Source organism: Crocodylus porosus, unplaced genomic scaffold, assembly GCF_001723895.1.
Source record: "Crocodylus porosus isolate Cpor-Errol unplaced genomic scaffold, CroPor_comp1, whole genome shotgun sequence".
In the NCBI taxonomy this organism is placed as follows: domain Eukaryota; kingdom Metazoa; phylum Chordata; order Crocodylia; family Crocodylidae; genus Crocodylus; species Crocodylus porosus.
Window position 1 is genome coordinate 50780622 of NW_017728909.1, and position 12417 is coordinate 50793038.

General features: G+C 41.7%; 1 protein-coding gene across 2 annotated transcripts in view; it reads right to left on the bottom strand.

The window, feature by feature from the left end:
• FCHO2 (FCH domain only 2) overlaps positions 1–12417 on the bottom strand; it is a 126402-nt gene that overhangs the window by 51194 nt on the left and 62791 nt on the right. For both annotated transcript variants that reach the window (XM_019532269.1, XM_019532268.1), the window contains exons 8-9: positions 8265–8309; positions 5303–5375 (exon numbers count right to left, since the gene is read on the bottom strand). In XM_019532269.1, coding sequence (XP_019387814.1) covers positions 5303–5375; positions 8265–8309 — 118 coding nt within the window. The remainder of the gene's footprint in view (positions 1–5302; positions 5376–8264; positions 8310–12417) is intronic.

The following is a 12417-nucleotide window of genomic DNA, read 5'->3' on the forward strand; positions in this document are numbered from 1 at the left end:
TGAACACCTTCAAGAGTAAATTGGATGCTTATCTTGCTGGGATCCTATGACCACAGCTGACTTCCTGCCCTTTGGGCAGGGGGCTGGACTCAATGATCTCCCGAGGTCCCTTCCAGCCCTAATGTCTATGAAATCTATGAAATAGGTTTGAGCTCAATCAGTTAAGTCTGATACTACATTTAACCAGGTTTATCTCAAACTGGTTTTGGCCATTTTGAAACTGGTTTTTGTACATTGAACTTATGTTCTGTTACAGGTTAAAAACAGGTTCTGATCACTTAAACAGGTTTATGTGCAACTTCTGTCCCTAGCCTGATGCATTATCGAATTTTAATACCATCTTAGAAGAAACTTAGAATGAGAAAAAGGATTATGTCCTTCCTTAAAAAAAAGGAAAAAAACAAAGAAAGAACACCTGAACACAAAGGGTCTATGACAGTTTCAATTCACTCACTTTTTACCTTCCCCTTCTGTCCCAGCTAAGCTGCTAGCAAACATGCTGTAGCAGGTCACCTTTGGGTGCCTGCCATTTTAAGGGCAGAGGCAGGCAGCTATCAGGTGCCTGATGAGGGCAGCCATTTTGGAAACACTAGGTATATAAAGGCTGCAGTTTGCTGTTGCCAGCCCAGACAGAAACATTGCCTAGCTGAGCTGCAGCAGAAACAACCCAAGAGGTAAGGGCAAGAGCTTATGGGGATGGACAGGAGGCTCTTGGTTCTGGGTACAACCTAAAACTGCACCCTGCCAGGAGTGGGTGGTCTGGTGGCATTCCCAGTGGGGTAGGAGCCCCCAGGAAATACCAGGCTAGTTATCACCTCAATGAAAGGCAGGTCAAGGCACCATAACTCCAGCTCCCACATCCCTGGTGGGTTCAACCGGTTCAGGGGGAGCCCAGGCTCATGGGAGTCCTGAGGCAGGGCCCAGGTCAGCAGAGGAACCTAGAGCAGTGCCCAGGCTCTTTATGAGTCCTGTGGCTGCAAGGACCCTGATGGGGGGGCCAGGCAGGGCTAGGGCCACCTGAGCTGGACAGGGTGGCAGTGTGCGAAGCCCAAATGAGGGGGCGCTGTGGGGATATAAGACCCTAGGGCCAAGCAGGGCTGTGGTCACCTGAGCCCCAAAGGGTGGAAGACTCCAGTGTGGAGCCCCAGTGAGGGGGCCGAGGGCTTGGAGCCCAGTAGGTATTTGTTCGTCTGTTTGCATGTATATTTTAGGAAAGAGACCCAGTGCAAACCACTGGTGGATGCCAACTGCGAGGCTTGGGCTGTGATGTAGGGGAGGAACAGAGCCGCAGAACAGAGCCACAGATAATGCCCCCTGGCACTGGGGTGAGAATGAGCAGCTTCCTGCCTATTTAGAACTAATGAAGAAACAACAAGGCGTGGCAGCAAAGTGAGGTGGGCAGTTAGCCCAGAGACAGGTGGGCAGGCCAGCATGAGGTCTGGCCTCAAGCGTGCCCGTCACACATGCTAGCAAGGAAAATGTATTTTAAACAGAAATTGTAAGTGAAGGCTCACTAGGTTTCTTTGCTGTGCCCCAGAACCAAGGGAATGGGTTTATAACATCTAGTACTAAAAGGTATACAAAGTATAAAAACAAGACTAAGTGGTAGATCAGCGATTCTCAACTTTTTCAGACTCAAGGCACCCCTCAGAAAATGTCAGTTCTTAAATTTTCACTCATTTTTTTTTTACTATAGATGAAGAGCAATTCCTAGTTACAAATAACTCAGAAAGACCACAGGAGGTTCCAGAATGTTTTTAATACTATGAAATCTATTTGAAATCTCTGTCTTTTATCTTATGAATCATACTGGCATACCTAACAGTGCTAACTCTGCGTGGCACCCTGCATCACCCTTGAGAGGCTCTCAAGACACAGTGGTTGAGAATCACTGGGACAAATCCATGAAAAACGAAAGATCTTAAGGGAAGTACCAGAAGCATACTAGAAAAAAAATAATTTCATAGTATGCTGAAAATCAATGTTGTATATAGTACACAGATGAAATTTGAAATTCTCCAAGTTGTTGTGTGCACACTTAAAAAAAACAAAACACTGAAATAAAGACGAGGGTTCAAGAAAAGAGCTAAAGGAATTACCCGAGGTCTGGATTGCCTGTTTTACATTAGAAGAATAAAGAAGCTCTCTCTCGTAAAGTTAACAAAAGAAGTTGAGAGGTTACTAAATCCTGATCAGTAAGTTCCTATGCAGGCAAAAGACTTCTGAATTTCTAGTATTACAGAACTACTTCAACTAGCAAGAAAAGTCAGAGAGGTCATACAAGACCCAGACAATTTGAACTAAATAAATTCAAATTATAACCAAAGCTTTTCCCACCCCTAACCAGAAGAACGATGGCACTGTTGGAACAACTTATCCAGAAAAGTTATGGCTTCTCCATCATAAAACAGAAAGACCTCAATAATTCATTCCTTTCTAAAAGATGAATTTTACCTTAACCTTAAAGTTATGGTTGATGCAGGAACAACTTGTAAAAAAATCTACCCCCTATATTATGTAAAAAGTCAGACTAGATGACCACAACAGCTCCTTTGACCTTAAAATCTACTACTTTTCAGGCATATTCAAATGTTAAAAATTATAGCATTCCAGTCTTCACAGAAACCACAGATGCCAACAGGATAGAGGGAAAAACAGGGTTTAAAAGGACTGAATGCTCTGTAAGTCATCTCAGTTTTCTCTACAGGCTCCTTAAATTGACAGGAATTGTGAAGTCTTCAGCAGTTAATTCCGATGAGGCCAAAGAGATATCAAATCCCTGGGATTGCTTATTCATACTTACCCTTATCAACGAAGCAAATTAGCAGGCAGTGGGCTTACTGCTGTAATGTGAACCTATTCGTTAACTACTTCCCCCTTCCTTGCAAAAGCTTTATTTTAAACTGGAGAAAGCAAGACAGTTAAGAATTTTGAAAAAGTACTCAAAATTGAAGACTACAAATAAGTCAGAAATTCCTGATTCAAGTCTTCCCTGGAAAACCAACTCCCATATCCATCAATAAGCAAGAGCCTGACAGGAAGGGAACAGACGTGGGGTGATTAAAATAACTATGGCTAAGTAAGTGGCCAAAGGAATTTCTAATTTAAATTTCTAAGGACTAATATTTTTCTGAAAATTTTTCACAAAAAAACCCCAACATCCTATTTCTACTACCTACAGAGTAGGATGAGACAAATGACAACTGCACAAAAAATCCTGATTTTAGAGCAGTTGTAGTAGAGCAATTTACATTTTCAGATGTTATCGCTTCACTGTTATGTAGTATACAATTAATCCTAACAAAACGAAGATATAACAACTTATACGTTGAATAAAAACTTTTGCTCAAAGAAAGCGTATGCTAGTGTACCAAATTAACAAGGATAAGCATGTAGATATGCAAGGAGTGCGTTCATAGAAGCCCATGTTTCATCTGTCACTGCCAAAAGGACTTTCTTTCTTTCAGTAAAATTCAGCAAAAACATGATTTTATCAGAGATCCAACTCATCACAGTTGACTTGGAGGCTTTCTAGTCCCTGAATACAATACCAAGAGTTTTTCATTTTCCTTGAGAGCTTCCCACTCACCAGATAAAAGTTTACTGCTCTATAAGGAATTAAGTTTTTGATAGGAAGAAGGCTCATAGCTTGCAAATAAGGGAACAGTGGAACAACACAAAACAAGGGGTTACCTTGAGTGGTAAAAAGAATGGAGAGCAAAATAATTTTGTTGGCAAAAAATTCAGGAACAGCAGACCTACATGAAATATGAAGTTCTACTTTCTATAAAAGTATATGATAAAAAACAAAAGATAAATGTCCTAACATAGCTTTTAATTTATTTGACCTCTCAAAAAATGTTAGTCTTTAGGATTTGATTAACTTCTGTTTTAAGGGTTGTTTTGTTTTTGCTCATAAGTTCAGAGCAAATGTTTTACTATTCCAATGTCTTCTAAATATTCCTCAAGTATCAATTTTAAATACTTCTACAATTATTATTTTTAGTTATACAGATCTGGAAAAACTTATTATTTACAATAAAGTAGAATCTTACTGACAAGAATCTCAGTACATACATTTTCATCTCTTCTCCCCAGCATACTTTGTGGGGAAAAGGAGTCGAACGTTTAGGGAACTCTTAAACCCATCTAAGTGAATGTAGATCGATCTAAGCCTGTAACTAAACAGAAGTCCAGCACAAACAGACTCGTCTAAAATGATGCAAGCAACTTAAGATAGACGTTGGAGGTATGGCTCAATTGAGATCAATTCCAGGTTAGACTGATGTAATGAACTTGTGTAATGTTCCTTAGAGAGAAGGATTAATTCTTAGATAACAAAACACCTTTAGGGAAAATTATTTAGTAAAATCTATCAAAGAGTCCCAAGGTAACAGTATAAAGAGAGAAGCAAGTGTGGTCCAGAGACTTACCACTGCTAAAATCAAAAGGACGAAAGGAAAATCATAAAAGCATCTTTGTTTGGTATAAGTAAATAATGCTTAAATCATTAATTATTGGCAGACTGTTATTGAAAAATAAAGTAACCAAATATTCTAAGATTAAAAAGACTTGCTGACCCTCTTATTTGAAAACATATTTAAATTGTTGTATCTCTATTAAACTATAAGTTCTTGGGGGAGGGGGGAGGAAACTTCTAGAAGCTGTAAAGAAAACAAGTCAAAATTACTTAATACTTTAAAAAAAAAACCCAAAATACCACCAGTCTGATCTTTTTTAAAGAAGATGTTTTGAAAACTCATTTTAGAGCATAATTAATTTCTGATCCAATTTAATTCCTGTTGTTTTTAAAAAAAAATCTGAAAAATATACTTAAGAGTTATCCTATACTCTTCTTGTCATTTGTAACTTCATTTTCAGGAAGAGGAGAACTAAAGCCCTGTTCCTCTAAATACTTGGGCACAAAGTATTTTTTGTGCGTGCCCGGTACCCAAGTGAAATTACCCACATGAGCCAAGTCAGCTATGAACCGAAGTGTTTATGGAACTGAGGCCTAGCTTCCTAAACAGAGAAGAGAATTAAACAGATAAAGTACATGCATTAAAAAACAAACAGACCACACCAAGCCAATTTAATGGTCTCTCCCACCACTAATGTCTTTTAGTTATAACACTCTTATGTGCATCTAGGAGAAGGAAAATGTCTCTCAGAAAAAATACCTGTAAAGTTAATAGTGTCCCTTTAACAGAATTTATATTCATTCACAACATTAATATTTTTCTTGGTAATTATGCTACATATTTCCATCTGGAACTACATGCACCAAGTTTGAAATACTTACACAGATTCTGCATCTTTTTCTTTCTTAATTATTCCTGACAAACCAAAAGGCTTTCTTTTCCTTGGTTTTACCCCTACAGAAAGAAATGTTTATCCTTAGAAGATCACAGAAAAGAATGAATTAACATTTAACAATGCCACAGACCCTCTAGTCCATGCAGATATCAAATATGTGGCTATAGATCGTGAATGAAGCAAAAATTTAATTTTCAAAGTAAATGTGAAGCCCAGTACGCCTGCTTACAAGGAAGTAATAAAAAGAAAATGATTTCAAAGTTAAAGTCTGTTCATTATAACATTTAGCATGGTAAAACTGGCTTTGTATCTTACACCATAAGTTATAAGTTACATAACGTCATTAGGAAGTGAATGCCAAACCCAGATCCTCTCAGACTCATGTCATGTCTACTCTTCTCCTAGATTTTTGCTGAAGTTGACTAATTTTTTCAGAAAACAGAAAATATGGGAGTGATCATTTAGAATCACAGGATTGAAAGGACTCAAGGCTCAATTAGTTTAAACCCCTACATGAATGGAAGATACGCTATTCCTGTATCACGCCAAACAAATGCTTCTCCAGCCTTATTGCTTCATGTCCTGCCCTCTACAGCAAGCAAGAACAGCTGTTCTCTTTATGGCAGCCTTTCAAATATATGACAACTACTATCACATGCTCCTCATTCTTGTATCTCCTTGTCTTCAAACTAAACATACCTAGCTCTCTCAGTTTCTTATATGGCTTGCATTCCAACTTCTATGGCATCTTCACTGCTTGCCTCTGTATCCTCTCCAGTTTCTCTATTATCTTTTAAAAATGTGGGGCCCAAAACTGCACACAATATTCCAGCTGATGCCTAACTGCACACACAGCTTCAACACTATGGCTCTGACTCCTTTTTTCCCAAATAACCTCTTAGATGAAGTAAAGTGTGCTTTCAGTAAAACAGTTATATATTACAGGGGTGGGGCATAGGGAGTTTTGGTGAGCTGTTGTGGGCTGGGTCAGTACCCTCGACACCCTTTGCAATAACTCAGCAAAACTCCTTAAGGGACAGATCCTGTTGGCCCGGCCACGTGGGTCCAAGCCGCTGCTTACTGTTTGGGGTCTGTGGGCTGCCACTGCTTACCTGGGGAGCCCAGCCCCATCCTGGCTGAGTGCAGAACAGAGCCACAGTCCGCTGCCCACATGCCACTCCCTACATGTCCCTGGCCGCGGAACTGGTACCTGTCTCAGAGGTGTGTGGGCAGTCAGCCATGGTTCTGTTCTGAGCTCAGCTCAGGTGGGGAGCAACTGGCTGGGATTCCTGGCTAAGGAGAGGCAGCCCTTGGGGCCCAAACAGTAAGCAGCAGCTTTATGGCTGACAGGACAGAGCATCAGAAGCTGAAGGGCCCCAGAGCCAGCAGAACAAATGCGGTTCCCAGAAACTCTCCAGACCCAGCAGGGGCTCAGCTCTTTCTGTGGATACACTGACTTGCAGCACTGTGTGGAACTGAATATTAGTCTGAACAGTGCCAGGAGAGAGACCTAAGCAGGCAACATTTGCAGCCCCCGTGCATGGATGGAAAGAGCCAGGATGGCAACAAAAGCAGTGGAAACAGAAGCCTGGCAGTGGGTTGGGGCTCAGGAGGCAGCAGAACCACTGCCAAAGTGGGGAGCAGCAGCTGGGCTATGGGGAGGAAGAGCACAAGTCAGGCAGGGCTGTGCTAGGCACATGGGCAGCAAGTGCCAGGTGACAGCCACACACCAGGGGCCACGGTGGAGATGCTGTGCTACAGGGCCAATTAGGCACTGGGCATGGGGTCCCGCCCTCCAGCCCGCGTCTGGCACTAATGCTTCCTCCAATTGCTGGGGCAGGCGAGTAGAAGTGGCCACCTTGGTGCCGGGGCTACGGCTCAAAGCCAGCAGCTGCCTCCGCTCTCTTGGTTGGCATGTCTAGCACCATCCCATCCCAGCCCAGGCTGTTCTCTGTGCCTGGGCTGGGTGGGACCAAAGGACCTGCCATGGGCTGAACAAAAACCATCCATGGGCCAGATCCATCCTGTGAGCCATATTTTACCCACCCTGATATAAAATCTGAGCATCTGGAATAGTAATTCAACATTTCTTCTAGCAGTTTTGCTCATTGATACGATCCTTTTGCTTAGAGTACACTAGGTGGTATTGATGCAGCTGAGAAATTTCTGCAGTCTGGGAAAATTTTTGCTTAGATAACTGGACTCCAGGAAGCCAGGACAAATTTATATCATAGCAGGCAGATTGATGGCTTCTTTTTTCCTTGATACAATAATAATTCATGAATGTGTAAATTTGTATTTATATATTTTTCATTTCAGAAAACACTCTTAAGTCCACAAGGAATTACTATTGGGGTATGACACTAGTTCTCAAAAGCATGCATTTATTCCACTGTCTAAATATTTGGAGGTCCCTCAACTGTAATTTGGGCAACTCAGAGTTGCCTGCACTTAAAAATCTCTTCCCACAATGGCTATTATACTGGCAACCCATGCTCCCAAAAGGAGTAAAGACACACATATGCAATTGTAGTTTATAGCCTGAAGAAAATTAACTATATACTGACAAAGTACTTTGCCTACAAATTTGTCTATACTAGAATATGTGCTGGCATAAACAATATAGATGTATATTCCAAAACTTTAAGTGCAAACCAGGGTTTAGCTTGCCACTTGTAAATTATCCAGTCAATTGCTAATGTCTGGTCTTCTAGATATAGAGCACCAGACTGGAAATGACAAACCAAATGGTTGTAAATGGAAGTACAGCTGTTTATGAAAAACATTTTGATCTTTTAACAATTTTATAAACATTCTGTCAAGAAGTGGTCCTGGACATTTTCTTGAATGCCAATTTTTAATAAAAAATGTTTTAAGACTACTACTAAATAACTTTCCAACTTTTTTTTTTTTAAATCTAGTAGCAGCTTAAGAAATTAACAACTCACCTTCAGTTGCAGTAGACGTATTGCATTCTTCAAAGTCAATAAGGCCTTAAAGAAAATTGAACATGTGTATTAGTTATTAGCTTTAATCTTAAGAGACATTTTCTGAGATATTTTTAAAAAATAACATCTTTTTCTCCTTAATACAAAAATGTCACTACAAACTCATGTTCTGAGAGTACTCAGCCCTAAAACAGTCAACCTGAAAATTCATGCAGATATGATGACGACTATATAATTGACTATTGAAAGACTTTATGAACTCAAAAGTAAATATTAAAAATGTCAAGGAGATCACTATGAACTTGATCAGGTTGCACACAGTTACGTCTGACTACTGAGAATACCACTGTCAATATAATTTAACATATATTCTAGTCACAGTTGCTACATTAACATGATTTTAGGCACCTTACATTCCATTGACTGTACATTCAAATTTATACCAATTATTTTTTAACAAGAGAGATGCAAAGGGAAAATGCAAACACTGCTGTGGCACCACCCAACTGTACTATTTTATATTAGCTTTGCCATTCATCACATGTATTTCCATTTGGGACTTTTACACAGTAAGAAGGGAGAAAAACCACTTTTAAAAATAGGAAAAAGTGAACAAAATGACAGAACAGCAAAAAGCATCAATGCAAACATGGTACCTAAATTACTGTTAAGTCACTGAAACGAAAGACTTTAAGTGAACAATACTGTTTTAACAAAAAAAAAAAATTGCCATTGTGGACAGTTTAGTTTAGGAAACAGCTATTTAGATCGAGACACTCCTGTGTTTTTAAAGTGAGCATCATAATGGCACTCAACTTGTGTGCCTGCATTTCTGTGCACACACACATATGATTATATTTACATTACACATACAATGGCAAACTATTGCTTCCTCCCCCGATACTGTAGAGAAACCATGCTCCCCCCACCCCTGCCACATACACACCTATGTCATCTTAAAAAAAATTATCATTTTCAAGAAACAAACCAAGCCTGGAAAATTTCAATTACAAGCAACTGAGAGCTCAAATGGAAACTTTTATGCATCATTAAATATTGAAGTGTTTCCTATTCCCACTATAAGAAATGCTTTATAGTGACACTTTGAAACCTATTCTCAGTTTTTTGGTGTAAGAAATAACATAGGAAAGTTGTGTGTCTTTTTATGAATTTTGATTTGGAAAAAAGGAAAGAACAGTGCCCTGAGGCATTTTCTGTCTGTGACTTGGAAGAAAGTCATTCTTATACCTTTTTGAGAAACCTAATATTCAGACTTAAATGAAGCAGGGCCAAAGTACCTGAAAATATGCAACTAATATTGTTTTTAAACATACTGATATAACAGATGTATTGCAAAAGATGTCACATTCAAACACTTAAAATGCATTTATTTAAAAAACTGTGACGTTAGTGCTGATGTAAGCATGGGACTAATGCATATTCAAGTCATCCCAGCTTAGTTCTTTCTTCGGCTGTGAAATATTTACCAAGTAAATCATAAAAAACGTACTCAGAAGTGATGAGAAAATATTCACTTGGATCTTTCAGGTCAAAACTGTGTTCTATACATTAAAACTAATTACTTTATGATATTTTTCCAAGACTGCAATAAGATCTACACACAACTAAACGAGAAAAAGCAGTGCAATATAGTAAATTAAAAAAATTTAAAACGATAAACAAAAATCAATTAACCTCTACATATATTTTTCCACGTAAACTGACTCAGGGTATAGGCAAGTAAGGAGCATTACATAATTCTAAAGAGATTTTCCATATATGAAAAAATTAAGCAATATCTCATTGGATATTTTGAGGATACAAAAACATGTATCCTCAAAATAAAGATTTTATTGATATTCAATAAGAGGCCAATCTGACAAATGCATGTACCTGTACACAAAGGTAGGCACACATACAGTTCTTTGTAAGGTTAGAATCTAGGAGCAGAACTATAACAACAGTTTAAAAATGATCTTTTAAAATTGTTTTAGAATAACAAGGGGCTGGATAAGGCCTGCCAACTGATCCAGCCCAATGGCTGCCTCCAGAGACACTCTGCATGAGGCCAAGCTCTGCCTGCTCCTGCCCAGGGCAGTCTTCGATCTCACCTGCCCTGTGCCTGCTGACGGCACTGCCCTGGCTCTGACCCCAACCAGCATGCACAACTTCCCAGTGGAGCTGCTCCTGCTGCAGCTGCCCAGGTACTGCTTAGCTCCCCCTGCTTCCAGCAGCTACTCTTCCTCCTGCCCCTGCTGTGCTGCATGGCAGGGGGGAGGCTGCAGCTGGGCAGTTCCTGCTCCAGCTTGCGGGGTTCTAGCTTCAGCTGCCAACTGCCTTCCACTCACTCCACCCACCCAGCTAAATGAGGAGGCCGAGTGGGTGGAAGATGGCTAGAAGCTGAAGCTGGAGCTCTGTGTGCTGGGGAAGAAGCCACCTAGTTGCAGCTTCTCCCTGCCTGGAATGGTGCAACAGGGGCAGGAGGAGGAGGGGGTGAAGCCACTGGAGGCGGGGGTAGCCAAGTAGCATCTAGGCAGCTGCAGCAACAGAAGTAGCCCCGCTGGGAAGCTGTGTGAACTGAGGCTGGGTAAGGGCTGTTGGCAGGCATGGGGCATGTGGGGGCAGGAAAACAGTGCTGGTTGCTTGGGATGGGAGCACTGTGAAGGGAGCTGCAGGCTACATGGGGGATGAGAGGGGTGGGCAGAACACATCTGATCACCTTCACCATCCGCCATAAAGCTGGCAAGTCCGTGAGCAACACGGAAGTCCTTGACTTCAGGAAAGCCAACTTTAACAAGCTCAGGAGGCTTGTCCGTCAGGCCCTAAGGGACCACGACCCTAGGGAGAGGAGAGTTCAAGAAGAGTGGTTGTTCCTCAAGGGAGTGAGCCTCAATGCACAAGCTAAGTCTATTCCATCTCAGAGGAAATGCAGCAAGAGGGCACAGCAGCCCACCTGGCTCTCCAGGGACCTAGCAGACCTCCTGAGGCTAAAAAGAAAGGCCTACAAAGGCCAAAGGATGGGATTCACCTCCAAGGAGGAATATTCTGCACTGGTCCGGTTCTGCAGGGAACAAAGCAGGAAAGCCAAGGCTGCAACTGAACTCCAACTAGCTTTGAGCATCAATGACAATAAAAAGTCCTTTTTCAGATATGTGGGGAGCCGGAAGAAAAGCAAGGGCAACACTGGACCTCCGCTGAACCAGATGGGGCAACTGACGCCCAGGAAAAAGCCAACCTATTAAATGGGTAATTTGTGTCGGTCTTTCATCAGTCCCATGGGATGTCCATGCCTGCTACGAGACAGGGAGGTCCCGGTGAGGGAGATCCCCTGCCCTCCATTAATGCTGACCTCGTGAAGGAACACCTTGAGAAGCTGGATACCTTCAAGTCAGCCAGCCCTGGCAATCTACACCCCAGGGTACTCAAGGAGCTGGCGAGCATCATAGCCCAGCCTCTGGCACGGATCTTTGAAAACTCTTGGCGCTCTGGCGTAGTGCCCAAAGACTGGAAGAAGGCCAGTGTGGTGTCTTTCTTCAAGAAAGGGAAGAAAGTAGATCCGGCTAACTATAGGCCCATCAGCCTGACTTCTATCCTGGGGAAGATCTTAGAAAAGTTTATTAAAGAGGCCATCCTTAATGGACTGTCTGACGCCAACATCCTGAGGGATAGTCAGCATGGGTTTGTTGTGGGTAGGTCTTGCTTGATCAACCCCTTTTCCTTCTACGACCAGGTGGCCTATCACCTGGACAAGGGAGAAAAGATTGATGTCATATATCTTCACTTCAAAAAAAAAAGCCTTCGATCTGGTATCCCATGATCACGTCTCGGCAAAACTGGCCAATTGTGGCCTTGGGTCCACCACAATCTGCTGGCTGGGAAATTGGCTCTATGGTCGGACCCAGAGGGTAGTAATTGATGGAAGTCAATTGTCATGGTGTCCTGTGACCAGTGCAGTCCCCCAAGGCTCTGGACCCATATTGTTCAACATCTTCATTAATGATGTCGACACTGGAGTCAGAAGTGGACTGGCCAAATTCACCGATGACACCAAACTTTGGAGCAAAGCATCCACACCAGAAGACAGCCGGGTGATCCAGGCTGATCTGGACAGGCTCAGCAAATGGGTGGATGAGAACCTGATGGTGTTTAACAC